This window comes from Sceloporus occidentalis, unplaced genomic scaffold (assembly GCF_023333645.1).
Source record: "Sceloporus occidentalis isolate IW3139 unplaced genomic scaffold, rSceOcc1.0.p SCAF_6, whole genome shotgun sequence".
Classification (NCBI taxonomy): domain Eukaryota; kingdom Metazoa; phylum Chordata; class Lepidosauria; order Squamata; family Phrynosomatidae; genus Sceloporus; species Sceloporus occidentalis.
Genome location: NW_028316986.1, coordinates 96,364,576 through 96,390,329, shown reverse-complemented (window position 1 = coordinate 96,390,329; position 25,754 = coordinate 96,364,576). Strand labels below are relative to the sequence as shown.

General features: G+C 39.4%; 2 protein-coding genes across 10 annotated transcripts in view; one reads left to right on the top strand and one right to left on the bottom strand.

Annotated features, from left to right (window-relative positions):
* Positions 1 to 9,549, top strand: part of TPD52L1 (TPD52 like 1) — a 152,274-nt gene extending 142,725 nt beyond the window's left edge. For 5 of the 7 annotated variants that reach the window (XM_089530440.1, XM_089530439.1, XM_089530441.1 and 2 more), the window contains 4 exons: positions 3,223 to 3,237; positions 4,747 to 4,785; positions 6,841 to 6,901; positions 8,581 to 9,549. In XM_089530440.1, the coding sequence (XP_089386566.1) occupies positions 3,223 to 3,237; positions 4,747 to 4,785; positions 6,841 to 6,901; positions 8,581 to 8,712 (247 nt within the window). In that variant the 3' untranslated portion in view covers positions 8,713 to 9,549. The remainder of the gene's footprint in view (positions 1 to 3,222; positions 3,238 to 4,746; positions 4,786 to 6,840; positions 6,902 to 8,580) is intronic. The other 2 variants (XM_089530437.1, XM_089530438.1) reach the window with 2 other exon arrangements.
* Positions 9,550 to 10,888: 1,339 nt separating this feature from the next.
* HDDC2 (HD domain containing 2) lies at positions 10,889 to 24,111 on the bottom strand. 3 transcript variants are annotated; one of them, XM_089530435.1, is made up of 6 exons: positions 23,958 to 24,109; positions 22,973 to 23,094; positions 21,111 to 21,213; positions 20,117 to 20,185; positions 14,148 to 14,286; positions 10,889 to 11,295 (listed from the first exon to the last, which is right to left on the bottom strand). In XM_089530435.1, exons 1-6 carry the CDS (start codon positions 24,000 to 24,002, stop codon positions 11,243 to 11,245), a joined length of 531 nt encoding a protein of 176 aa, XP_089386561.1. In that variant the 5' UTR covers positions 24,003 to 24,109; the 3' UTR covers positions 10,889 to 11,242. The 3 variants fall into 3 exon arrangements, with proteins under 3 accessions (XP_089386561.1, XP_089386559.1, XP_089386560.1); XM_089530433.1 differs by lacking the exon at positions 10,889 to 11,295 and adding an exon at positions 11,305 to 11,508 and having other exon boundaries at positions 23,958 to 24,111; XM_089530434.1 differs by lacking the exon at positions 10,889 to 11,295 and adding an exon at positions 11,911 to 12,076 and having other exon boundaries at positions 23,958 to 24,101.
* Positions 24,112 to 25,754: the final 1,643 nt, after the last annotated feature.

The following is a 25,754-nucleotide window of genomic DNA, read 5'->3' as shown; positions in this document are numbered from 1 at the left end:
GTATCTTCCTTTTGGTGCTGCAAAATTCAATGGGTTGGAGCAATAGTTTTATTCCTATGGTAGGTGCTGTAGGCTATATTTAAGAGGAAGGAACTGGTAAACCCACGTTGAGTATTCCTTGCCTAAGAAAACCTCATGAAATTGATGGGATCACCAGAAGTTGACAGGCAACGTGAAGGCATATACGCACAAGAGTGTTCCTGAGTGGAGTTCTATTCCCCATACTCTTACCAGCAGAAAGTGGGTGGAGGCAGATTCCTTCCTTTCCCTGAAGCTTCCAGAACTATGTCTTCCTCTGTTTGGGAGACTCATGTGAGATGTAAAATTGAGGCTGAAAGGGGAAAGGATGAATTGGTGTAGATTACACATTCCACTCCCATTCAGTTAGCAAGAAAGCGCTGCTGGATCAGAAGCCTTCCACTGATAGAAAAAGTCCTTTTGTTCTTCAAGGAGTTGTGTTATATCTAGCGTTTGTATGTAAAAACACAGTGCTGAATGCACTGCTTGATTGAGTGCTGAATGCTGAAGCCCAGCACTGGGAACTAAATATACCATCTTTTTTTTAACATGTTGTCTTCAGTATGGCTAGAGATGTATGCAAAAAATGTATTGGTTGAGTACAACTGACCCATGCCTCTCCCCTTGATCTGTGGTACAGGTCTTAGCACTTGAGATGCTGATAACAGATAACTGAATAACTAAGTGGTTTGCTGTTCTTGTGTGCCTCAAGTTGTTTCTGACGTATTATGGTGACCCTAAGGTCATTTTGAAATGTTTGTGCATGTGTGACACTTTTTAAAATCACCAGTGAATATGTTGTACCAAATTATTCTTCTCGATGGTGCAGTTTACTGACCTCTGCTGTTGCACAAGTTCCATTCATTCCTGTGGAGTTCATTTGAAATTCCCAAACATCTCATTGCATTACCAACAGCAGCACTTGTCTGATTATTCCTCACACAGTGAACCATTCTTAGTGGTGTTGTATCACCCATACTTTTAATTTAGGCATTATAATCTATTATTATGAGTAATCTTTTCAGTAACTGGTTCCATTGAATGGTTGCCAGTATGTTCCATCTATTGCAATTGATCTGATGGAACTGAAACAATGAAGCTACAACAAAGATTGTAAAGACTAATATGTTGAAGCTGCCTTTCAGCTTCACACTTGTATTATTTATTTATGGATCTAAACATGTACAGTAGGCCCTTGGTATCTGCTGGGGTCTGGTTCCAGGACCCCCATGGATAACAAAAATCCATGGATGCTCAAGTCCTATTATATACAATTGCATAGTAAAATGGTGTCCCTTATATAAAATGGTAAAATGAAGGTTTGCTTTTTGGAATTTATAAATTTTATAGATGCTTTCAAACCACGGATGCTTGAATCCATGGATAAAAATTCTGTGGATATGGAGGGCTCAGTGTAGTTTTCTCTTTGGATACACTTCCTTTGATATTATTGTACTTTAGTTTTCGGAGATGAAATAATAATACTTGCTTTGTTACATAGAATCATAGCGTTGGAAGATATCACAAGGGCCATCCAGTCCAATCCCCAACCCCCTGCCATGCAGGGACTCTCAATCAAAGCATACCCGACAGATGGCCATCCAGCCTCTGTTTAATGACTTCCAAGGAGGGAGATTCCACCACCCTCTGAGGAAGTGTGTTCCACTGTCGAACAGCCCTTACTGTCAGGAGGTTCCTCCTAATGTTGAGGTGGAATCTCTTTTCCTGTAGCTTGCATCCAGCGTTTCGGGTCCTGTTCTGTGGAGTAGCAGAAAACATGCTTGTGCCCTCCTCAATATGACATCCCTTCAAATATTTAAACAGGGCTATCCTATTACCACTTAACCTTCTGTTTACCAGGCTAAACATCCCCAGCTCCCTTAATCATTCCTCATAAGGCTTCCTCATGGTTTCCAGACCCTTCACCATTTTAGTCGCCCTCCTTTGGACACACTCCAGTTTCTCAACATCCTTTTTGAATTGTGGTGTCCAGTTCATTACACTTCTATAAAAAAGTTTTTAGCTAGAGCTGTTCATGTTAAGTAGTTCTGTGCACATGAAATTGTGTGTGAAATGTGATGCAGACTTCAATAGCAGGCATGGATTAGTTGGAATCTTCTGGTTAGTTAAGAGCACTTTGGGGGCTAGTCTCAAACTGGATTATGTTCTTATCATCAGCTCCTGTGAGGTTGCAGCTGGTAGAAACAGGATTGCCATGTACATTTTTTCCTCTATCATGCTTACTGGCAGCCTTGTGACTAGAGTATCAGCAACAGTGATATACACAGCTTCACCAACGTTTACTGTGCACATGTCCGGACTGAAAAGTCAAGCTAACTTGCAAATATAACTGAAAAAAGGTTATGTGAACTAAGGCCAATGTTGTTGTTGTTGTTGTTGTTGTTGTTGTTGTTGTGTGCCTTTCAGTAATTTCCAACCTATAACAGCCCTAAGGTGAACCTATCACATGGTTTTATTGGCAAGATTTGTTCAGAGGAGCTTAGCCTTTGCCTTCGTCTGACACTAAGAGTGTGACTTGCCCAGGGGCAAGGATTTCTATGCAAACCACACTGGCTCTCTGTTGAGACCAATGGACTTATCTGTTTTTATGCATTCATGTACCTGATGGTTGGTAGGAGTGGGCAAAATGAATCCTCCCAACACAATTTTGAAGCCTCCAAGGGCCACCCGAAACCCGTATTTTGTGGCAAAATTTGTTTTTTTAAAAATGTTTTTTACTCTGGGCACTTTTTCCTTGTTTATGTACACCCATTGAATTTGGGCCCTCTTTTTCAAGTAAGAGGTAGACCTTAATTAAAATATTCCATTTCTAAAAGGTTTTTTTTAAAAATTGAGGGGCATCTGGCAGTTGCCCACCCCTGTTGTAGAGTTCCAGTTGGTCAACTGAGATCTTCATAATAGCGCCACAGGATTCAGATGGAATACTTCCATGACACAAACCTACTGAATCTTTCATATAGCTTTTAAGCCACACAACACTATTGGCCTGAGCGCCATTCATTGACATGTAATGTACAAGTCTCCCATTATAGCATGTATACAAAGCAATTTAATGCAGAATCACATAAATGTTGTTTTAACACTTCTGGTGTTGAGTATTCCATGTCAGGTTTTGAAAAAAGTTTTCATAAGAATCTGCTAGTGTTTAACTCTTTTCAATTTTTCCTTATGCTCCTGGTCCAGGTCTCATTCACTTGGGTAAGATTAATGTATGTTGTAACATTTGATATAGTTTATCTTTGAAAAGGACACAGCATGCTTCTCTTTTGTGTTACAAGATTAGAAGCTTTGTTGTCTTGCATCTTAAACGGGGTAGAGACTGCTAAAGATCCCGAAGCAAGACCCAGACAGAAGTGAAAATGTTACTCCTGATTCGAGTAGGCCTAATGAAAACATTCAAAATGTATTTCTCCTAACAATTGTTTTCAGATGGTTGTTTTTTTGAGACAGGGTAGTATTGTGGTTACTGTGGTTAGGCAATAATATTTTGGCTTAATAAACTGAGATGTGAGTGAGCCTTGTGCCAGTGCACACAGCCTTCAGTATACAATTAAGCATAGTTTCCTGTTGACCTGGTTTGTAACAAACCATGATTTTAAATCCCAGATTGCTAGTGAAGTGCCTAGATGCAAATGCCCAGCTGACCGCCCTAGTCTCTTACACATCAACGTAGAATTGAATGGCCCCTCCGACAAGGAGCAGGCTTCTCAGTTGAAATGGAAGGGAGATCTAAAATTGTCTTACATGGTAAATGCATAGCAGATAAAGAGACATACATAAACTTATCTCTTTCCCACCTCCATTTTGAAAATGAACTACATGGGCATTCGTGAATATGTGTAAAGATCCAGACAATATTCAAGTAGCGCAGTCCTTTCTACAGGGAACAGGAGAGGCAACTTTTTTCAGATAAGCTTGGATAGTTAATTTTTCAGCCCCAGAAATATGTCTGCTATTCATTAATAGCAAACATTTTAAAGAACAATCATTAAATTTAGTAGATAATAGTCATTGCAATATATTAGTAATAATGGGAAATGAATAAATAAACTGTCCATTTGACTTGTAGAATATTGGCCTGGTTTGAGTAGTTTTTTCCAGGCAGTCTCAGCTATAGGTCTGTGATCTGTGATCCAGCACTGAAGGGTGATTGTAAAGTCCTTGAACTGTTCCAGGATACCTTTCCCCATTTTCTGCTGCGGTTCTTTTCTGCAGTCCTATTCTTCTCCAAACACTTCTCACTTGTTTCCCCTCTTGAACATCCCATGTAAACTTTCTGTTTCCCTATGTAGAATTCCTTCCTACCTATACAGACCTCCTTTCACAGAATGACAGAAACATGCAACATAGGCGGGGAACTAGTACACTCCACCCCCTGCACATATGCTTGGTCTATCCAATTCTTGAACAGCTGGTTATGGCTTGTTATGATATAAATTGCTTTGTTTCCTTTGATAAAGTAGTTGTTAATTAGATTTAGGCCTCACAAGAGAAGATTCTGTATGGTATTATTATGAATCTTGTTCAGCCTTTTTGACATTTGTACATATTACATTAGGCAAAACAGCTTCCCACCAGAACCTATGTACCAGAATTTATGACTAAGAAGTGAAATTAATCTACAGTTCGATGTTATTAATATAAGTCAAAGTGAAAACTTGTATTAATAGTTTTATTTTTTCTTTCTTTCATGCTTTGGGAAAGCAGTTATTCTATTCGCCATTCCATAAGTATGCCTGCAATGAGGTAAAAGTTCAGACATTAATATTAAAATGTGAAATCCTAGACCGTTTACTTTATAGTGAATTTTTATTGTTAATTCCTCTTGAGTCGGCCCAACTTGTGGGAACCCTGTGATGAGACATATCCAAGAACACTTATCCTCCACTGCTCTGCTCATGTCCTATGACCTCCCTGATTGAGTCTAGCCATCTGATGTGTGGCCTTCCTCTCTTTCTACTGCCTTCTACCTTTCCTAGAATTATCGTCTTTTCTAGTGAGTCATGATATGGCCAAACTATGACAGCCTTAGTTTCTTCATCTTGGATTCCAGGAAGAGTTCAGGCTTAATCTGTTCAAGGAACCATTTGTTTGTCTTTTTTTAGGCCGTTTTTAACCTTTGCTTCTGATATTTGCTTTTATTTGATTAGCGAGAACCTTGTGACAGAATCAGACACAAGGTTCTCATTATAAGAAAGCCTTGTGTCTTGTTCTGTTTCAAGTGAAAAAAGAAAGTAAACATTGAGAAGCTGAAGGTGATTGGCAGGAAAATTTCTGAGAATAGATTGTGAAAAATGGAAGGTGACATTTATTAATGAGTCAAGTAATGCTGTTACTGTCATTAAATAGTGATATTGAGAGAAAATCTATTTAAATATTTTATTGATCATAGTACTGAAGAATATGGTATCTGAAGATCATGGTATCTGAGGCACATGGAGGTGAATAATTCATTTTTGACAGCTAATTTAACCCTGGGTCATAAGTTGCAGTATCTACTGTGTAGTATAGAATTACTCTACCACTTCAAATGGTAAAAAATGATGATATGGCCTTGCATGATCAGTTGTGTGTTTAATAAATAGCCATTTAGGAGATTAAAACCAAATAATGGCTATGGCATGAAGGGACTTCCCCCTCTTTGCCTTCACTGTAATCCTGGTCAAAATTCCACTTGATGCCTATTTTTAGTAATGGCAAAAAAGATTCTGCTGGTGCCAGTGATGGATCTCTTCACATTGCAAGTAGCAGATGAAGGTAGATATGATTCCTCTCGGTACGAAGAGATTAAGATGTACTCCATATGCCACAGCCATGATCCAGTTTGGTTCTCAATACACTAGATTTTTTTTTAAGTAAATATGACAGAAGATAAAACTGTGAATAACATCACACTGAATTTGGCACATCAGTGGCTGCTCCTAGGCTATGAAACTCCTTCTGAAGGGAGGCTCAGTTGGCCCCCTCTCTGTTATTTTTTTACTAGAAGGCAAAGACATTATTTAACAGGCCTCCAGCTTTTAACTGGTTGGCGCAGAATGGGTTGTGCTATATGTTTTTACTGTGCTTTGAATGTGTTTTTGACTGTTTTAAATTTACAGCTGGAATTGTTTGACTTAATACATCATAACTCACCTTTATGGTCATTGAATAGGTCACCTCTGTAACAACTATGCAGTGACCAAAATCACCCCCTTAAAAAAAAAATTCACCTTATAAGCAACACAGTGCCCCCAATATGGCCATTTCCCTGTTGTTGGAACATTGAGTGGATAAGTGGGGAAACATCCAGCTATTTTCCTACAGCTGGACATATGACAAGAACATAATCTGCAGAAAGCTTGCAAAGCCCTCCAGAGATTTGTGCAGATGCCTGTGATAGCATGTCCAGCTAAAGGACAATAGTTAGACATGCCTCTGCTCTCCAACAAAACACAGAAATAACTGGTTCGATGTTTTTTAAGCTTTTGTGTTCTATATTTTTTGCTATAATTTGTTTTAACTTGTATTGTAAATGGCCTTGTGTCCTGTATTGGGAGAAAGGCGAAGAGCTAAATAAATAAATAAATGCAAATAAATGCAAATAAGTGCAATAAATAAATAAAAGGTGAGGAGCTAAATAAATAAATAAATAAATAAATAAAAATTAATTAATTAACTGGAATTCAGATATGGAGACACAAGCTGTGGTTGATGGGTCCCTTCATTTATTTATTTCTGGTAACATTGTTCAGAAGCAACAAAGGACTTGGACAAATTTGAGAGAGATTAACATTCAGTTCTTTGTTTTATCATTTTTAGGAATTCTCCTACGTTCAAGTCCTTTGAAGAAAAGGTTGAGACCACTGTGACAAGCCTTAAGGTATAAGGAAGAAAATATAGTCTGTTTTGGAGGGGTGGCTGCATTGCTGGGAGGGAAGTTGGTGGGTGCAACATTTATTGTTTGTGATCTTTCTGTGCAAATAGTTCAAGGAGCTAGAATAATCCACACCCATCCTGAGATCAGTTACTTATTGTTTCTTATCTTCAGGGTTTGTTTGTAAATTAGTCCATCATCAATGCAATAGAAACTCTTCTCTCAACCCTTTCTTAATTCTTGTATATCTAACAGACTTCATGTCCATCATTGCCTTTAAGAACAATTTAGCGTAGGGGTAGGCAATTGCCAGTTTTGCCCCTGTACCCTCATGCAGAGCCACATCACCCAGATTTCAGTTGTAGATCAGCCAGAGGTTTCAACCAGAAGTCATATTACCAAAAGATTCCACTGACTGAAGGTATCTTCCTTATAAAAAATAAGATTAAAAAAAAAGACTCAACATTATTCATTTGTGCTGTTTAGCTGACAAATTCAGCATTATTTAGAGAGGGAAGTATTTGAGCCCCTGAAAGAAAGGAAATCTGAATGTCTATGAAATGCATTCAGACTGGAAGAGGCAAACTGAAATGTAATAAATGCGACAAGGGTTACTGTGATGCAGACACATCCTAATAGACTACTGTTTTTATTAAAGGTTTGCTAGTTTAGTCATTGTTGGCACTTGCACCAAAAGCAAGTTGGGCTTTACGGGGAGGTTCCTGCTGTAAAATCCCTCACTGCCAACACCACTTTTGCATTAAGTCTTTATCACAATCAAATATAACAGTATTAGCAACAGGTAAATCTAAGAAATATAGCAATCTTTCTATAATCAGATAGTTTTCCCATTGTCTCTAACTTGTTAACATTTTATAAATATGGTTTAAAGGGCAGATATAGGAGAATGGACAGCTGTATTTGAAACTAACATTTTATTTAGTTTTACAGACAAACAGACTCAAGAAATTTATGACATTGGAAAACATAGGGCAGGAGATGGGATTTAAAGTCCAGCATAGCAGAACTATGTTCTTTCTCCTCCATCATGCCTCCAAACCCTACCTTTTAGCTTTTTCACCTCCCCTCCCCAACATAGCCATTTACTGGGCAATGGTGAGCAGCTGTGGCAACAGTGAAACATCCAGCTATGTGTCTGTAGCTGGATGCAGAGTGACTATGCAATCCTCTAGGAAGCCACTTTCCTCCCATTAGTAAATGGCTAATGGGAGGGAGGTGGGTTGGGGGAATGGTCATTGTGCAAGGGAGGAAGAGGATTTCAACCTCCCCAGCTACCCAAAAGTGACAGGAAACTGACTTTCTAATAGAAAATTAACTTTGGGTAAATTACCACTGTTTCATATTCACATTTTAACTTTGACCTTGCCTTTTACCCTTTTCTTAGTAATCACTATATAAAATTCTCAATTTGGCACTAACCTCCAGAAACTAGCTCAGGAGGAATTTCAGATATTACTTCTCTTTTTAAGGCATTTAACACTTCAGTAATCTGCTACATGTCAGCTAGTGAAAGAAAAAATAATATGAAGTAACTCATATCAATTAAGGTCATAGGGCCCTTCTGTTATAGTCATGTGCTTTTGTTTGGCAAAGAACTAAAGAAGAAATGACTTAATTCATTTAAGTAGGGTAAGTGAATGACTACATTTGATTGTTCCTTTCAGACAAAAGTTGGAGGAGCAAGCCATACTGGGGGAAGTTTTGAAGAAGTTCTTAGTTCTGCTGCCCATGCCAGTGCCCAGAGTTCAATTGTAGGCACTCGGCTTCCAGAAACAGAAGAGGAACTGCAATGCTAGACTGCAGAGATGTCCCTGGTTGTCTCTATCCAATTGCCTAAGTCCAGTTCGCACATGAAATCCTATTTATTTTCTCCATAAGATTAAGATGTAGGTGTGTTGACATATAGAGAATGAATGAAACAGTTTCTGGAGATAGCTTGTGATTAAAAACAGCTGGAAAATTGCAGAATGGTTGTTAGCTGTAAAAGATGGGGGAACATATGCCTACATTCATGATTTCATGGAGAAATTAGATGTGTCCTCTTGTCTGAACAAGATCAGTCGTATTTCATACGTGGTTTTTCGCGTTCAACTTCTACAAAACAAAGTGGTGTATCACTTTTGAAAATGGTTTTTAACCAGTGTTGTCCATGCATGTATATTGAGGGTTTTTTTTGGGTAATCAGTTTAAATATTGCATTTTCAAATTGTATGGTTTATCTTAAAATAAATGAACAAATGGTTCTTGCTTCCCTTCATTTCAGCACAAGCTCTTGCTTGGGTCTTCTGCTTTATTTAAAAGAAAATTTGTTATTAGAATGACATTCTGTCCTTAAGGCATCAGTTTACCAACCACAGCCTCCATTTGGTTCACTGAGACTTGTTTGCTTAATAATCTGTTTTGTTGGTGCATCAACGAAAACACTTGTTACCAATAAATTGTTTGCATTTCCTCTCAAGAAGTCCGTAAATTAGTATTTTTTCACCATCGAATATGCAGGGTTTTTGGGGGAAAATAGTACCCTTAAGCATATTCTTGCCAAGATTCTCTGCCACTAGATGTAACTACAATTCTGTCATCGTAGTAAGGTCAGATGATGATAGCTCTTCAACTGAACAGTTTCCAAGTTGCTCCAGATTTTTTTTTTGGGGGGGGTGGGGGTGGGGGGGCAGGAACAGGGCACATTAAAAGCAAGCTGCTGGAGAGCCTGTTGCAACTACAGTACAACCCTGATATCCATGGGGGATACATTCCTGGATTTACCATGAAAACACGAAACTGTGGATTGAAATGAATGACTTCCAATGGAGGCTGATCAGAGTTACGTTGGAGGACCTAGAGAGAACACCTCTAAGCATTTTCTAGATCTTCCAATGAGACTATGACAACATCTGCTGGAAGAATACCAGAGAATCACAGTGGAAGACCTAGAAAAAGCTTAGAGAGAACCTACTTTTTCAGATGTGGGTAAGTTAACCACGGATATGCAGGTTGTACTCTACTTTCACAATGTGATGAATGCTACAGACATTTTCAAGCACCTGGTCTGAAGGGCCCTGGAAATCCTCTGGTTGGGGTGCTGCCAAGCTGAAAAGGTTGGTTTTCCATCAATAATTATCATGAATGTACATCCTCCGCAGTTACAAGATCATCAAGATTGCAGTCTCATAACTACTGAACATCAGCAGCCTCCATTTGTTAAAATTATTTTTTATTATTTATATCCCACCTTTCTCCCATTATAATGACCAAAGATGGCTAATCAATCCCACTTAATATTCACAACCTGGTAAACATGTTATAATAATTTAAGAGCTCTGGTCCACAACAGCATAAAGCCCAGATCGCACAATGTAAGATACATAGCCAGTGGTTGCATATTATCCCTGTGTTACTTTGTAGTTAGGAGGCTGCACAGCATCATTGCACTATATCACATGCAGTCAATACAGATTGCTGCCCACGTAAAGAAACAACTTGTTTTGGGACCAGCCACATCAGTGGCATTTTGGTCTATGTAGGCAGTTTATGTATGTTGGAACAGGTGCATGTTTAGTATTAGAACCATGTGTGTGCGTGTGTGTGTGTGCGCGCGCACACACACACATATGATCAACTATCTACAGTACTTATGCTGGGCCTATTTCAAGCCATCATACAAATTTGCCAGCCAGCAATTGCATGCAAAATGCTTTTTTTTTAAACTGGAGCAGTCTTGAGACAACTTTCAAATATTGTTTTAAATCCAGTTTTGAGACAACACTATTTAAATAACACTACCTCGAGTGCAAGAAACTTCACTAATTTAGCCATTCGTAAGAGGTGTAACCACATTGTCCTCATACCAAAATCTAGAGGCAAAATACAACGGATCTAAAAGGTGTGATAGTCACATTAAATTCAATGGTATTTGATATGAATTCTCAACTCTGAATCTTCATTTCAGAATGAGAGGAGAATCTTATACGGGTTTTTAAAATCTTTAATGCCATCTCTTCTCCTCTTTTGACATTTATTGAGTTGTGTTATGTTAGGTAGTATACATTTATTTGTTTTACAGTAACAAGTGTTGTAGCCTTTATTTCAGAGGAAAGAACTGGCAAAACCACCGAGTATTCCTTGACTAAGAAAATCCTATGAAAGTCATGGGTTTGCCATAAGCTGACTTGAAGGCACACAGACGCACAACAAATATTTTAATGAAGTATTGGCCATCCATGGATACATCAGGATTTAACCTTCCACATTTTCATATCATAGGTTCAGCAAGGAAGCACTGCACATACAGCCTTATGGTCTGGATGTAAGGTTCTTGGGCTGTACTCTTCACGTAAGCAGGCACAGAAGCCTGTTTCTGTCCAGTTCACATACAGTATATACTGGGTGATTAAAAAACAATTGTGTGAATGTAAAGTTCTTACTTGGTTTTGTACCATTTTTTTAAATAACTTTGTGTAAGTGAGGATGGGATGCAGTGCCTTAGTGGTTAAGACGGCAGTTCTGACGATTGTAAGATTGGAAGGTTGGTAGTTCAAGGCCGGTGTGCTGCATGATGGGGTGAGCTCCCATCACTAGTCCCAGCTTCTGCCAACCTAGCAGTTTGAAAGCATGCAAATGCAAATAGGTAAATAGGTACCACTTTGGTGGGAAGGTGACAGCATTAAGTGTGGTCACCAGAGTTGTCTTTGGACAACACTGGCTCTTCGGCTTAGTAACCAAGATGAGCACTGCCCCTACAGTCAGTTATGACTAGTCATTCATGTCAAGGGGACTACCTTTACCTTTTTAAGTGAGGAATCCTGAGGGGCCAAATGCATACTGTAAAGTTATATTGATATGCTCTTGAAAAGAGCAGCTTTAAATTCGAGAAGTTAGCCAATACTTTAAAGGAGATGCTGAATAACCTGTCATACACTGATGCTTATGTGAGAAATAGGGGGCTCCCTTGGCTATTATGTATTTATATTTTGTTAACAAATATTATGCCACAAGACGAAGCACACAAAAATACAGGGATTGTAAAATTTATTTTACATGCAGCTAAACACATTTCAAAGATGACTCATGATGGTGGATCATTTTTTGATGCAGCTATTTTTGTATTTCTTTCTGTATTTATGGAAGACACAAGCTGGACTATTTCTGGGTGACTAAATTTTCCTGCAGATCAAGAGATCACAGTTAGTTACCTTGTTTTCTTATTCTGCTGCATGCAAGAATGGCAGTGATATTGATAAGCACTTTCATCTAAGCAAAATCCTTGTTCATAAGTGTGACTGGTGACCTTATATTTTGTACTGACTTGCTCTCTTATACTAGAAATGTTTTTAAAACATTTCTTGCTAAACTGTAACAAAGTGTGGAAAATAAACTGCAAATGTACATGCTCTGCCTATTCCTTGACATTTCCGCCCATTCTGCAAAATTTAGTGGAATATCATGCAGGCATACACCTTTAAAAGAAGGGGGAAGTGGCGTCTTAATATTTCAGACTTTAAATCCCAATGGACATGGGAGTTGTGACTCCGTACCTCTGTTCTAACAAACCGAAAATCTTTTAGTCACACGAGGCTGGCACATGAAAATCCCACCCACCTTTTAAATAGCATGGCACAGGTTTCAAAGAAGAAATTAATGATGGTGTTCAGATGAGAAATATGCCTGGTATAAAATTTCTGAACATAATAGTGAAGTGAGTTATCATGAAGAGTGCAAGACAATTATTAACATAAGCTTTTCAATTTTGGGGAAGAAATTGGAGGGTTTACAGATCAGGTACAGAAGCCTATTGCATACATGGAAATAGGTGGGCTCTCATGAAATAGCTCTTTGGATTTCTTGCCTACTTTACAGAAGTATTCCCAAAGAGTCAAACAAATTAAAAACATTTGGAGCTTTCAATTCAGCTCAGATCAGTTATGGGCAAAGAAACACAGCACTGTTCATGTGTTCATATACTTCCTCCATGTATGTGCATAAGTTACACAACCAAGCCAGGGAAAATAATGGAATGTGAACCTGCCATTACAGAAAGAGACTGCTGGCTGTTCCCTACAGTTTTACAGACTAATTGCCAAAATAAGTCTCTCCATATGTATGGAGAAATAGTGTGACGCTTCCCTAGAAGGAAAAGATTATACAACCAAAATTGAACTGTACTGTACATATTTTGTATGGAAGCGCTTGGACACTTGACTGTTTTGTCAATCAAGAATCATATATGAAGTTAGCAACATTTATAAGAGACTTAAGGCAGGGGTGAGAATTCAGTCTTCCCCTTTCCAAAACAAAAATGTGCCAAAAAGTGTCAGTATCTGTTCCTACAAACTTGGCACTAAAAGAGTCTGCATTAATTTCCTACCATGTCTCCTATGATTTTACAAAACAAGAAGGGGACCTTTCAGCCATTTTTATTATGAGACCTGATGGTGCAGTAGTTAAATGCCTGTACTGCAGCCACTCACAAACCATAAGGTTGCAAGTTCAATACTAGCCAAGAGCTCAGGCTCGACTAAGGCTTGCATCCTTCTGAGGTTGCTAAAATGAGTACCCAACTTTATAGGGGCAATTAGCTTACACTTTGTAAATCGCTTAGAGACTGCTTAGGTGGTATGAAGTGGTATATAAATGAAGCTCTTGCTATTGTTTTTTGCATCTGGTATGGCCTGTGGCAGATACTAGGAGCTGAAAATTGGCCTTCAGAGCTTACTCATCCTTGGCTTAAAGAAAGTCAGTGTGATTAGACTAAAGGGAGATTGAAAGGGAACATGCTAATGGGTTTAGAAAGACTTCAGAAAGAAAGGGGGGGATGCCCAATGGATCAATGGAGACAATGAGTTTAAGACAATTTGTATTAAGCTTGTAAGTAAGTCTGATCACCTGTGAAAAGAAGAAATGAAAGTCTGGAGGCTTCATAAATTTGGATGAGACGTTAGTATCCCAACTCTGTGTAGCTGTTAATGTGCTACAAATGACTGAAAAGGGTAGTAATAATTTTAGACTGAAAACGTGTGCAACAATTCAATGATACCTGAGTATGCTGAGTGGCAGAAAAAGGAGAACGTGTGCTGTGGAAGAGAGCTGTGACAGCATATTGTGAAAGAAGGCATGCACATCTGTCTGGAAGGGACACCAAGCAGGAATACTGCATGCTAGAACATTTTGTTGCAGGTCCCAGGTGCTGTAATACCAAACTTCACAAGTGTTTAAAACAAAAGCAGGATCATCTTACCTGCAGTTGAGTCATAAAAATCTTGAAGTGTTCCAGGCCTTTGCTCTAACTCTTCATACTCTAAGGCTTGAAGTATCATCTCACATTGATCTAACTGTTTTACAAACCTTGCTTCTGCACTAGACTGGTGTTCATATTCCTAAAGGTGCAAAATATTTAATTAGTTAACCCATGTTTATTGAGAGGTAAAGATCACAGACAAACAGACTTGGCTTCAAACACTGCATCTGTTCATATTCAAGCACTTCTTTCCATATTGTGTGCTTCCGACAAGTGCTTATAACTGGCTTTATGTGCTCACCATAAGTCTTGAAGCAATTTCCTATTTGCTCACAAAAGCACAGCAAGTCACTTCTCTTGCCACACACTGTTTCCATAGCACCTTAGTATTTAAATAGTCCACACCACACTCCTTCAAAACCTAAGGCGGGATACAAACCGCCATATAGTACGTCTTCTATACGTACTAGGGTTAGGAAGGGGCGGTGCTTCCGCACCCCCCTAACCCTAGTACGTATAGAATACGTACAACATGGCGGCGCCCCTTCCACATGGGGGCCGCCATGTTTACGTACTGGACGCATAGCGTCCAGACGTGTCGCGGCGCCTATGACGTCGCGAATGCGCCAGCGGCGCCTCGCGACATCATAAAGGCGCCGCAAAAAGAAGCTCCGAAATGGAGCTTCTTTTTTGCTCCGCGCGGGAGCCACGCGGTTTGGCTGCTGCGGCTCCCTCGCGGAGCAAATGGCGCCGGCGGGAGACCGCCGCAAAGCGGCGGTCTGTATCCCGCCTAACTATTGTATATACTTGACTATATGTTGACCTCATGTATAAGTCAAGGGCAGGTTTTGGAGCCAAAATTATGGGTTCTGATATGACCAATAAATAAGTCGAGAATAAAACGTAGGGGCATGTAACAAAAGATGTAAAGGCTGAAGCAAAGGAAAACAATGCTAAAGAAAATTCTGGCAGGCATAACTGTCTGTGCTCACACTAAAGGCTGATTAGATGAGAGAGTAGAGGGATGTCAGTGCTTCCAGGGCAGATTTTATTCTTCGTTCTTTTTTAAAAATATAAGAGTTAAAATACAGTACTTAGATTGACCCATGGATAAGTTGACTCAGTTTTTTTGGCTCAATTTTTTGTCAAAAATTTCTAGACTTATACATGAGTATATACGGCATAGCATCTTTGGCAATACTTCCCCACTGGTTAGAGATGCTGGTCAAATACTTTCTCTTCCAGACAGCCTATATTGCTCTCAAGCATACTATTAAGCTGGTGGCAATCTGCCTACCTGCCATCTATTTTAGCAAAGGATTATCTTGTTAACAAAGTCATAAGTATTTTATATCTGTACTCTGTTAATTTGTTGATGTAATCTCGCCTCGATCTGCAGGGGAGGCGGAAAAATAAAAATACAAATAATAATAATAATAATAATAATAATAATAATAATTATTATTATTATTATTATTATTATTATTATTATTATTATTATTATTAGCATCCCAAGGGATATCTTTTTGATACTCCATGAACACTGTGTTTATGATGCACTAGTGTTTTTGTTTCTCATTCAAAGAAGCAGCCACCCAGAAATAATTTCTCCCGAAGCACCCATCCAGAATAATGCCACACACACACACACACACACACTAATGCTGTACTTTGCTATATGCCCAACACAGCTACCCCTGAATATACCAGATTTCTGTTACTCATAATGCTTCAATTAATTTCCTTGGGGCCTCCTATTTTAATGATGGCCCGTTCCGCACGGGTGGAAAGTACGTGCACAGCTCATACTAGGGTTAGAAAGGGGCATCCTTTCTGGACGCTCCTAACCCTAGTACGTGCCGAGCACGTACAAAATGGCGGCGCCCATTCTACATGGGCGCCGCTATTTTGACGTAGCCATTATGTCTCAGCGCCATTATGATGCAGCAAGTGCGCCATTGGCGCCTTGCGGCGTCATAAGGGTGCCGCAAGAAGAAGCTGCATTTTGCAACTTCTTTTTGTTGTGCAGAGGAGTCGCACAGTTTGGCCGCTGGGACTCCTCCGTGCAGCAAATGATGGCGCTGGCAGACCGCCCTTTTTGGGCAGTGTGTAAAGCGCTGATGTTTTGCAAACATCTTCAAACTAAGAGGACTCACTAGGCTGCCTCTCAGAAGCATGCAGTGTTCTGGACCATAGAATGGAGGCAAAGAAAAAGAATGCCATTCTTTCTGTAGAATATGTCAACAGAATTTTTAACACCTTCAACAAACTGCAACTCCCAAGAGTCTTTTGATATGATTGCATCTCCTTATACAAATCTGCCAGTATCTTAAGATCATCAGAGGAAGTCTTTTTCTCAGTCTCGCCACCATCACAGGCTCATTTAGTGAGGACAAGAGAGAGCGCCTTCTTGGTGGCTACTCCCACCCTCTGGAGCTCCCTTCCACAGGACGATAGGCAGCACCTCTCTCTCCTCTCCTTTCATCACCAGGCAAATAACTTTTTGTTTGAAGAGGCTTTTAATAACTAATTGCTTCTAGGAAGCATCCTCATGGGGTTGGGTAAGTACTCCAATTTTAACTTTTGTATGTTTTTTTTTAAAGTTTATACTGTTTAATCTTTTAGTTTAAAAATGTAATCTTTTAATTGTATTTTAATTTTATTACTATTTTTGTTACTTTATTATTGTTTGTAAGTCGCCGTGGGGACCACACTGGGAGAAAGGCAACATATAAATGCTATTAAATAAACAAACAAATGAATACATGGCAATTCAGTTTAGCCTAAAACCTATAAAAGGTTTACATTTGGATGTATTCATGAATCTTTGATAGCAAAAGATAACTATTTATTTAAGAGTATGTATGCCCTGCCGTTCTGCTCCTAAGGCTCTCTGAGCAGCTTACACATTGTCAATTATAGTTCCCTGCCCTAAGACTTACAATCTAAAAAACACATGACACAAAAGGACAAGAGAATGGCTGTGCGGAAGGGGATCAAGTCCAGCAGATACTGGATACCTCTGAGGCCAGGGCCGTGACAGGTGGAATAAAAGGAGGGTCTTTCATCTGCCTCTGGGCCTAGGCATGGTGGAGCTGTGCCTGCCTCACTTAAGTAGTTTGAAGTACCCGTATACAGAACATACGGAGAAGGATATCAAATTTTGGACAATTGAGAAAATGTCTGGCACTGGGGAAAACCTGGAGAGGAATTTGAGAAGAGAGCTCTTTTGGATTTTCACCTTACAGTCTCATAAACCTACAGCACTAAATGAGAACTGTAATTGGGCAGAGATATTGTAAACATCTTTCTCTCTTTTGCTTTATTCATTTGATCATCTGTATTATTTTGATAGCATTGAGATTGCAGTTTGTGTAACACTTTGCAGGATTTGCACTCCCTGCAAAGCAACTCTAATCATGGTATAACAGGTATCACAGACTGTAAATTAGAGGAGTAATATAAAGCCCCGTTTGTAACATCCAACACAGCATTGCAGTTCAGTGGAGCATCCAGGATTTAGTAAGTATGGAGGAAAATATATATTTAATTATTTTGAGTATTTATAGTAAATCCAAAACATCTACATTTTTATATATACATATACATACACGTTTTACAGGAATTGATTTCATGACTTACTCTTTACTTTCTTACTTACTGGGCTATTACAACAGGTATATCTACAAAATAATTATTTAACAACATAGTCTTCATTATTTGGTTATAAATATACTAACGTCATTATTTTTCTCCATCTGTTCAGCTCATTTTTCCACTGAGGAAGACATATAGTCAAAACGCGTTTGGTTTTACTGCTATTGGTTTTATTACTGTTCTTTACATAAACCTTTTATTACATGTCCTCAGGAAGTGCATACATTTATGTTAATACATGCACCTTGAATGACTGGACATTTTTACAACTTGTATATTATTTGGGATTTATAGTTTTCAGCCTACTATGCATATTAGCAGAATTTTTACTTTATACTTTATATTTTGTATTATATCCATTGAATACTTACATTATCTTATCTTTTAATTGCTACTTTCCATTGACCTTTTTGTTTGCCGTTTTTCTCTTTTGGTTTAGGATAACACCTTTTTGCTTTTACCAACAAAAGAAAACAATGCCAAAGAACTTACAAAATTCTAGCAGGCATAACTGTTTGTGCTCACTCTTAAGGCTGGATGTATAAGAGAGTGGGCAGGGGATTAGTGCTTCCAGGGCAGATTATACTCTTGCCTTTCACCAGGGGATTGTTCCTTTTGAAAAATAAGAGTTAAGATACAGTACTTACTTTGACCCGTGGATATGTCAACTCAGTTTTTTTAGGTAAAACTTTTGACCTAAATTTCTAGACTTATACATGAGTATATACAGTATAGGTCAAGTAAAAGCTCAGTCTCATATGCAGCTTTACTTTTAGGGCATCATCCCAAGAGGAACACATACTAGTTACTACCTACAGTTAGGCAGCAACAGCAGCCTTAACTTGCAGCTCTGTAACAGAACATTCTGTAGGCATAAAGCCACATGTGACTGGCTTTGCAAATTGAAATGGATTTTTAATGAGAAAGATAAAGGAAAGTGCTAAATTCTTGGTGGGTGGAAGCAGGAGTTTTGAAGACTCCTAATCATGCCACAAAGGTGGTTAAAAGCATAATATAAAGAATATAAAGAAGTTTCTATGGAACACCTAGAACCTTAACCTCCTGCCAGTTCCCTAGGAAAGGGAAATAATTGGGAATGAAGAGAACACCAACATTCACTATATTTCTAATTATATTAGCTTCATTACAGTTTTGCTATGTGAAAATTATTGTTACCAGGTCTTAGTTTTGTTAAGATACACCAAAAGGTACATACAGTAAAAACAGAGAAAGTAAGACGTGACTATGATCTACTAGAAACCATAATTCAAGAGCAAAGTTTCTTTCTCACAAATGTTGTCTCAAGCTAACAGAGGTCCAAAACATGTTGCAGAAATAATCTAGTTTGAGATCGCTTTAACTCCCCTGGCTCAGTGCTCGAGAATCCTGGGAATTGTTTATTGTGGCCCCAGAGCTTTCTGACAGAGAAGGCTAAATGTCTCACAAAACTACAGTTCCCAGAATTCCCTAGCATTGAACCAGGACAGTTAAAGCAGTTTCAACCTGGATTATTTCTGTGGTATGTTTTGGACCAGAGACTCTTGTGATATTTTAACAGCAACAAAGTATATTTGAAGAGGACATCTAATAGAAGAGCATTCTACACAACACAAAATAGCTAGTGCCTCTTTCAAAATGTACTCTTTAAACTAAGTAGTTAAACAGTTTAAGATTCTGTAATATTTTATTGTAGATCAGAAATACAAAAATCTCTATGAAAAGGGTTTGGAAAGCTGACTTAATGAAAAAAAATCATTAAAATGTTTCCATAAACCTGTGCCTTTTCTTCAAAGACAGGAGGTTTAATTAAGCCCCTGCCCTGCTGTCTTATAATATTTGATTTAATACTTCACCTGCTTTTTATTCATGTTTTACTTCAGCAAAGGGAACTGTGCCAAACAAAAACAAGTGTTTTCTGATTTAAGTGGCTTTTATGAACTTGTTGTGCAAAATCGGCGAGTGAGGCCATTTCTGTAATAGAACATGCTTGTCTCTTAGTTGGGCCATACATCAAACAATTAGTTGTGACCCACCGAATCCAATGCAGCTCATTAGCTACAAACCATAGGTTGCAGTTGCATGGCAACATAGCAGGAAGGCAAGAGACAGAGTGTTTGTGAGCTCTTAGTGGCTCCTATACCTGGCTGTATTCTCTTGGTGGCCTGCAGTGCACCATCAGTTTCATTCCCTTCCTTCTGAAATCCACTAGTTTTAGCACTAGTCATTATAGTCACTGATTTCTATAATAAAGAAGATGCATGTCTTTCTTTAACTGAAAATGCATAAACAAGCTTAGATGTTTGAAAACTTACATTCCATAGTTCAAAAATTTCTTTTCTCAGCTCTTCTGAAAGCAGTTGGGTTAAATGTTTCATAGCTTCCTAAAGAACAAAAACAATGTCAAATATTGTTTCTTTCTTTCTTTTTTTGTCAACATAGCTTCTCTCAAGCATCCTGGCATATAGAACCTGCCGGGACTGGCAAATGGATCAAACATATTAAAAAGCACAAAAAACACTGCATCACAGAATGTATCTCCCCATGAACTCAGTGAAAACAGCTTTAAGTTGCACACAGGCAACCATGAGTTACACATGACAAAAATTACTGTTTCAGAGCAAAAATCTTGAAATTGGAGGCATTCACACACCATGCAAGGAGCATGGAACAGATGTGCTGCAGCAGAGAGCTTTTCTGTTCAGCAAAGGCAACACCAGAAGCTTGGGCCATCTAAAAGAAAACACACTCACCTTCATCCTTACACTGGCGCTGCTCATCCTTGAGATACTGGCAGCAGCAGACATTGGCATAAGCACAAGCTTCAGAGTTACCTTCTCACACATGGATTTGGTTTTCTAATGTTATCTTTGCAATACAAGGCTCAGTTGCACATTTTCAAACAACTGTACCACCTCAGGTTATCTGTGCTTCCTCTGACATAAGAATTCCTTCATGCAACAGGTTGCATAATAGAGGTTTCCTTGGACATATTACATGTTAACATAGTATTTGTTATGTGCCCTCAAGTTGTTTCCGACTTATGGCGACCTTAAGACAAACCTATCATGGGGTATTCTGAGTATTCTGTCTAAGAAAATTCTATGAAACTCATGACACCATCCACAAATGACATGAAGGCACATATGCAATACATACACATAGTACAAATAATGGATATTAACAATAATTAATATTAACTTTGCATAACCACATTTCAAATTAATTTGCAGACAATTACAATAACAAATGCTTAAGATCCACCAGGATTTACAAACATCATCATGGTGCAAGTGCAGTGGTACTGACCTCTTCTCGTCTGTGTTTCTCCTCTTTGGAAATATTGTCAGCTGGTGCAATGTCACCAACTATGCATTCAGCCATATCATGAACTAGAGCTAACCGTACACACCTGGAAAAGACCAAATGTTTTAGAGATGTAATTTTCTGTTTCAAATCTACACTGAACAGACAAGTGATGGTTGTTTTGGTATGAAAATCTCTGCATCTAGTGAAATCATTTTGCAATGCTATTTCCAGCATCTCTCCTTACAAATTTAGGGTTATGGTTTCCTTGCCAAGCATCACTGTCTTTTCTAATACATCATATCTTCTCATGATATGTCCAAAGTATGACAGTCTCAGTTTAGTTGTGACCTCTAGGAAGAGTTCCAGATTGATTTGCAGAACTCTTTTCGATGTACCATATGGTGTATATACACCTGTATACCACAGTAGTAGCTGTAAAAGCATGTTTCCCTTAACTAAACACAGGATATGAAGTTCATTTATAAGGGAAAAAAGCACTGACAAACCTTAATGCAGAGAGGAACAAACTAACAAATGAATGCACTGTTAAAGCTTGTTTCTCTTTCACAAAATCTCTTGCCTCTCAATTAGACAAGTTGTCAAGATAAAGTGTGGTATTTGCCTGTGCCCACAGATTTGCACCTATCATTTAGTGAAATAAAATATTCAACTAATTATACTGAATCAGATTTTCTCAACTTGAGATAGAAATGATAAGTAGTACAGAGAGTCTCAGAATGTATCCATACTACACTATTATGTCACTTTGATGTCACTTTAACTCCATCTATGGAGCAAGGAATTCTGCTAGAGAGCTCTATTGGAGTAATTCAGGGGAATAAAAGTCTGTCCACCAACCTACAAATCTCAGGCTTCCACAAGATGGAGCCATGACACTTAAGAGTGCCATCAAACTACAGAGTGGATTTACCACGGGTTAAGTTGAAGGTACTATAGTAACACCCGAAAAAAGAAAGTCAAACTATGAAGCACAGCTCTCTTTACATATGTGTCCTTAAAAGAATTGAGTTCTTTCCAGCCTAGTCATTCTTCATTAAATAAAAGGGAACTATGTGCTATTCCCTTTATATTGTTATAAATATTCCAATATAATAATTTCCACATACAGCTTTGAATGTCTCTGAATATAATATTTAAACCAAATGTGCCAAATCAGATAAAATTATTTGGGACACTGGGAAATTTTTTGGAACATTTTCCAGTTCTGCTTTATCAACAACAACAACAAAACCCACATCACTGATTGCAAGTAAGCCTGAATCCCAGTTAGTTGTGTTTAAATCCCACTGAAACCTGTAGTCACAACTAAATTATAACATAAATTTTATTGGCCAACATGGCAGAAGGCCAAATGAGATTAAAGTAGAGCGGATACTTTGTGCTGAAACTAGCCTTTTCCCGGCCTAGGGGTGCTGGATATTACTAAGCACTACCCATATCCTGGCATAGCTTTGTACTGGTGTTGTGGTTGTGTATCTGGGCTGGAGGAGGTTTGACTACAACATAGCTCTGCTGCTCCCTTGTCCCACTCTTTCCCAACTCTTCTGCTGACATATCTCAGACCTGCAGAGTAGTTTTGCTGGTAGACTGGGTTCTGGCAACAGTAGGTTTAAAGCTTTTTGAGGTTTCTATCAATAGATTTCAGGCTAGCTGGCAGAAGAGTATTTTGCCAACAAAAGAACATTGTCAGCAGCCAAGGCAACTTCAGACTAATAATCTTCTGCAAACAACATACAGTTCAGTTAGAACTCCACTATTAACCGCATCATGAAGTTCAGTGTTATTGCAATGATAAGGCACAGTACCCAGTAACAGTTAACGTATATTCTCAGTATACTTGCCTGTCTTTATTAAGTGTTTTATCTTCAGTTACCATAGCCATGACTGCCATCCTGTACATATGATCCGACACATTCTCTGGATTCATTACATTTCTGTATACCCAGCCTGTCCGTGGAACTCTCTGGTCAAAAACAATTAGAGCAACGTTATCTGGAAAAACCCTTGCAAATATATACTTTTGCACACACAAACCTCACAAAGGTACTGAATTATTCCCTGTTTGTCATGCTAGATGGTGTTATTGAACTCTTTAAATTCCAAGAGACCCTGCCTGTTGGTACTATGGAAATCTTTTAAAAGCTATAGCTAAATCTATCAAATACACACACACACACACTCCTTTTACACACTTGTCCATGCTTGCAGACCTCATTGTATGTGTGCCCAGGATAACATGCTAATAACTGTCAATGGTACAAGGGCATAAATCAACAGTCCATTTGGTGTAAACATGCTGAATGTTAGGTATGAATAGCTGTATGAATACACACACCAACAACCTGTGTCTGCGTGTACACACTGCACATACCCTGCACGTGCGTTGTGCATGTCAACACCCTTCTGCAAGTGTGTTGTGCAGAATATTGCACATATGTTGTTATAAATATTCCAGCAAAACAATTTCCACATGAAGCTTTGAATGTGTCTGAATACAGTCCACCTGCGCTGTGCATGCCAACACCTTTCTGACATACAATGTGCAGAGTATTGTATAATGCACACATCTTGTTATAAATATTCCAGCAAAACAATTTCCACCTAATTGTTCTGCTCTGGGCCCACAGCAAACTCCAACTCCCAGAATTCCATAGCCTTGAGCCAGACAAAAGAGTTAAAGCGGTGCCAAACCGGGTTATTTCTCCAGTGTGGATGCAGCTTAGGAGATCAGGATTCGAATCCCTGCTCAGCCATGAAAACCCACTCTCTGGCGGACCCTCAGCAAACAACTACAAATCCCAGGATTCCACAGGATGGAGCCCTCACCTTCAGCTGCCCCACCAGCCTCAGAAACTGAAGCAGGCTCCCCATGGCGCCCAAAGACCAAGGCCCCTCACTCTCCACCAGCAGCAAAGAGGCAGAAGAAGACGCAGCACTCTCTTAGCCAATCAGCGTTGGGCTAGAGCCGGCGCCCGGAAGCGAAGCCCAACGCTCATTGGCTCAGAGGCGACCGGCGTCCTCCTTGGCCCCGCCCCCTCAACAGCTTGCTCACAAAATGGCGTCAGCCCCATAATGAACTACTACAATGCTCCCCAAACTGTGCTCCACAAGGGATTTTGGACTTCATCTCCCAGAATCCAACGCTATTGGCCAACATGGCTGAGGCTTCTGGGAACTGAAGTCCAAAATCTCTTAAAGGGCACAGTTTGGGGACCGCTGTTGAACCCTTTATATTATAACAGTAGTCTCCAGACTGTGCTCTTTAAGGGATTTTGGACTTCATTTCAAAATCCAACGCTATTTGCCAACATGGCTGAGGCTTCTGGGAGCTGAAGTCCAAAATAATAATAATAATAATAATAATGTTTATTTATATAACGCTTTTCCAAATTAGATCTCTTAAAGGGGACAGTTTGGGGACCAAAAGGTTCAGCAGTGGTCCCCAAACTGTGCTCTTTAAAGGATTTTGGACTTCAGCTCTCAGAGTCCCAGGCCATTGGCCAACATGGCTAAGGCTTCTGGGAGCTGAAGTCCAAAATCTCTTAAAGGACACAGTTTGGAGACCACTGATGTTACTAGAAGGCAAAGGGGCATTTGACAACACTTTGACTGCCATGGCTCCATCCTATGAAATCCTGGGATTGGTAGTTTGTTGTGGCACCCAGAGCAGTCTGACAGAGAAGGCTAAGTGTCTCACAAAACTACACTTCCCAGGATTCCATAGCAATGATCCATGGCAGTTAAAAAGCAGCGTCAACCTGGATTATTCCTGCAGTGCGGATGCAGTGTGACTGAAGGGGGAATGCTAGTGGCATGAGGTTTCGTAGACCTGAGCCCACTTCCTCAGAGGCATGGAAAGGAGGCTTCTGTCTAGGGGTGCATCCACACTGCTAAATTAATGCAGTTTGGCACCGCTTTGATTGCCACAGCTCGATCCTATGGAATCCTGGGATCTGTACTTCTGTGAGATATTTAACTTTCTCCCAAATTAAGCTCTGGTGATACCTAGGGTTGCCATAATTGTCCACTATTACCAGGGACAAAATGTGGAACAAATTCGAGACCAAACTGTAGGACAACTGCAGGATAAAACACAGCCCAAAATTTAGCAGACTATAAATCCCAGGATTCCATAGCATGGAGCCCTGGCAGTTAAAGCGGGGTCATGCTGCATTATTTCTGCAGTGCAGATGCAGCCTAGGAAAGCTCATACTAGTAACTGACACTGTCGTCCCCAAACTGTGCTCTTTAATGGATTTTGGACTTCAGCTCCCAGAATCTCACCCTATTGGCCAACATGGCTGAGGCTTCTGGGAGCTGAAGTCCACAGTCTCTTAAAGGGCACAGTGTGAGGCCCACTTTATTGTTTTCTTTCAGTGAGTCTCAAAGGGGCTGCAAGATCCCTTTGCATCCGGATTCTCCAGAACAACAGGGGAGCGAACTGCTAGAGTTAACTAACCCTCTGTGTCTGGAAAAGACTAAATGTGCTCCGCCCTGGTGCCCCCAAAAAACTACATTTCCCAGAATTCCATAGCATTGAGCCATGGCAGCTAAAGTGGTGTCAACCTGGATTATTTCTGCAGTGCAGATGCAGCCTTAATTTTTCCGGGGCCACAGCTCATC